General features: G+C 36.0%; 1 protein-coding gene across 1 annotated transcript; it reads right to left on the bottom strand.

Annotated features, from left to right (window-relative positions):
* Positions 1 to 1,363: 1,363 nt before the first annotated feature.
* Positions 1,364 to 2,839, bottom strand: LOC107931245 (phytochrome A-associated F-box protein). The gene has a single exon (XM_016863080.2). It carries the CDS (start codon positions 2,583 to 2,585, stop codon positions 1,602 to 1,604), a length of 984 nt encoding a protein of 327 aa, XP_016718569.1. The 5' UTR covers positions 2,586 to 2,839; the 3' UTR covers positions 1,364 to 1,601.
* Positions 2,840 to 3,152: the final 313 nt, after the last annotated feature.

The following is a 3,152-nucleotide window of genomic DNA, read 5'->3' as shown; positions in this document are numbered from 1 at the left end:
CTGTCGATACATTGAAGAATTATTTAATACAACACGAGAAGAATATACCAGTTTATGTCCTTCTAAAAGTTAAAGATGAAATTGTATTTGATTCACATGTAAAGAAGCAGTAGTTAACTATAGATGCATATTTTAACAAAGAATAAAATTGAAAAAAATAAGAGTCGGTCTATAAAGCACTTTAATTTCATGTATTGTATATAAAATTTTCTAATATATTTAATAAATTGTTATTTTATATTTTCATTGGGCCCTTAAAAGAATTTTTCTAAAAATTATTATCTTATACATTTAGCGAGGCTATTATTTTATCCTTTTGGCCCAAGTCAAGACTGAAAAATTTTATTATTTAACCGAGATTATTAAGTTATCGAATATTTATTTATCAAAATTTTACTTTATGTTGAAGCAGTTTATATCACCCATGCATAAAGGCTATATTCCTCCATTGACATTCAGACTCATCACTTTTGTTTTCTTCCCAATTTGGTTATAGCTACAGAACTTTATGAGATGGTCCCTCCCAATATTTTTTAACAATTGATCAAATTGTAATCCTTATGCTTTGCGATTTATAAGATTTTTAGTCATGAACAACTAATAGCAATTAAATTTTTTTGACTAAACTATACTACTATCAGTTTTGTATTATGTGTGAAAATTGTAAATTTAATCCATGCTCCAATTTAACCATTCTCAGCCCGCATTCTTTCAAATTTGGAATTTTGGTCTTGACACAAGATAATTGTGAAACCTATTAATTGACTTTCTTCTAATAATATATAAAAATAATAAGCTTACAGATATGATAATATGTTTGTTAGCAAAACTTAACCCAATGAATATAATAGTTATACACACTTGAGGGACAAAATTCATAACTTAAGCATAGTAAGCATAGTACAAAAATTAATAGCAGAATTCAACCATGATAACCGGGAAAGATTGCATGCATGCATAAACATGAAAACAGAAAACTGAACTATGACCAAGGCAAATGGTTGAGTGACTCTCAGTTGTAGTCAGCTGGATTGACAAGAAACACCCCCAAAAATGCATCAAAAATAACTATATAGTTGATTGTAGTAACCTATGCTGCCTGAATTTTTCGCAGAACGAAAAAAGCAAGCAACATAGATAGCAAACAACCAGTAATGTAGTCTAAACACACAATGCTCTGATTTCAAGATTTCAACAAGCACTACAAAGCCCTTGTTTCAAGTTCATTTTAAAACCACAAATTTCATAGTGGAAGACAAACTGGAAAGTACCCTTTTAGTAGCAGAACAAACAAGGATTAAATCCAAAGAATTAATAGTTCAAAGATTGAAATTCAACTTCACTTGATAAACTAATAATCCAATGCCAAAAATCTCACTAGATAATCTAACAATCCAATGCTGGTATACAATGTAATAGACATAACCATAATGATAATCACTAGTCTCATCTTCTGAGAAAGCCAACAAAGAACATCATTTCTATCAATAAATCAAACCCAATACTAAATGCTGCTTCCTAATCATCATCAAGTTGTAAATTCCACTTACTTTTAACTGGAAACAACTTACTAGTAATGTTGATGTGATATGCTGTTTCTCTCAAGTGTACAAAGGCAAATCAGTCCAAGCACCAGAAACATGTCCGTTCTCACAAACATAAGCTCGAACAACTGGCTCCCCATCATCGTGGTACCCGAAAACCCGCCTCAAACAGAAAGCAGAATGCAAATCCCATGTTTGTTTACAAGAGCAAAAAGCGCAACTCAGATCGATCTTGCGCCTGTTCCCATCATTTATCGTCCTCCACACTCGGGATTTCTTGAAGTCGTTGAAAACCCCTCTGAAAAGCATGTAATTCCGCTTCTCCTCCATGTGAATGCATCCCGGCCAATCGCAAATGTATAAACAATCGTCTCGGAACCGGCTCGCTAACAACTTGTTGCCCTGTTCTCGGCTTAAGTTCCAAACGCCGTCTGCTAGATGGGATCTAAGCGGTCTAGATAGCTTCCTCCTTTTACAAACGAGAAATTCACGCCCAGTTTTTATGTCTCTGTTGTCAATTCTTTCTACTTTATAACCATCTATAGACTCGGACGGGTTTGAAACGGTGTCGTAATACAGATCATCGAAAAGCGACCATGAACAATCGGACCCGAGAGCGTTATTTTCCGGATCCAGATTCGGATTCCCTTCCACTTTGCTGGACCAAGGCTCGGTGGGCGGCGGGGAGGCTTGGGAATTAGCTAGCTTGGGATATCTCACCTCGGGGCCAATCTCACGTGCGAAGCCAAAATCGAAGTGGTCGAGAAGTACGCCAGCGTGATGGAGGCCTGGGCAGCAGACGGAGAGCTTCTGGAGGGCGGACCAACCGCCGGGTGGGACGGAGGAAGAGGAGAGGAGATCGGCGCAAACGGCGGGGATGGTTTTGAAGCATTTTTGTTTGAAGCAGGTGTTGTGAATGAGAGAAGAGAATTTGGAGCAGACACAAGCGAGACAAGCCCAGCTCTTGGGGTGATGTTCGAGCTTGGAGAAGATGTTAAGAACGACGTCGTCGGAGAGTTTTGAGAACGGCGTCTCCGTCATTGTGAATGTGGGGGGGCTGGTGAACCTTGTAGTTTCTCAGGTAAAGATTATATATGAAAAGGAAAGGGAAAAAAAAGTGGGCTTTTTTGCTAAAAATGATTGAATTCTGGGATTTCAGAGATGGGAAAAAATATATAAAAATTTTCCATTTTGCTTTTAAAATGATTTGGGGGGAAGATGAGGAAAGTGGTGGGTGGGTGCTGCATTTGCCAAAGAATCTGGTGGCGGTGAGACTGTGAGCTCAGCATATCGTTTAAACAGCACCTTAAGGAGTAAGGACCACTTAGTTATGGGTAAATTTCCCTGAAAGGTCCCTTTATTAAATTACTCATTATACTATTAAATGAATCAATTGAGTCATTATACTATTAAAAAGAATCAAATAAGACCAATTTCAATAGAATTAACATTTATTGTTTAAAGATAATGTCATTTACTATTTAACAGAGTTAATATTTCAAAAGTTATATAGATTTTGTAAATGAAAAGGTAATAATTTTTATGTCATTTCTTAAACCGTAAATGTTAACTCTAATAGAATTTGGCATTGTTTTATTTTTTTAATAG

This window comes from Gossypium hirsutum, chromosome A12 (assembly GCF_007990345.1).
Source record: "Gossypium hirsutum isolate 1008001.06 chromosome A12, Gossypium_hirsutum_v2.1, whole genome shotgun sequence".
NCBI classification, from domain to species: domain Eukaryota; kingdom Viridiplantae; phylum Streptophyta; class Magnoliopsida; order Malvales; family Malvaceae; genus Gossypium; species Gossypium hirsutum.
The sequence above is the reverse complement of the archived record's forward strand: the minus strand, read 5'-3'. Positions and strand labels throughout refer to the sequence as shown.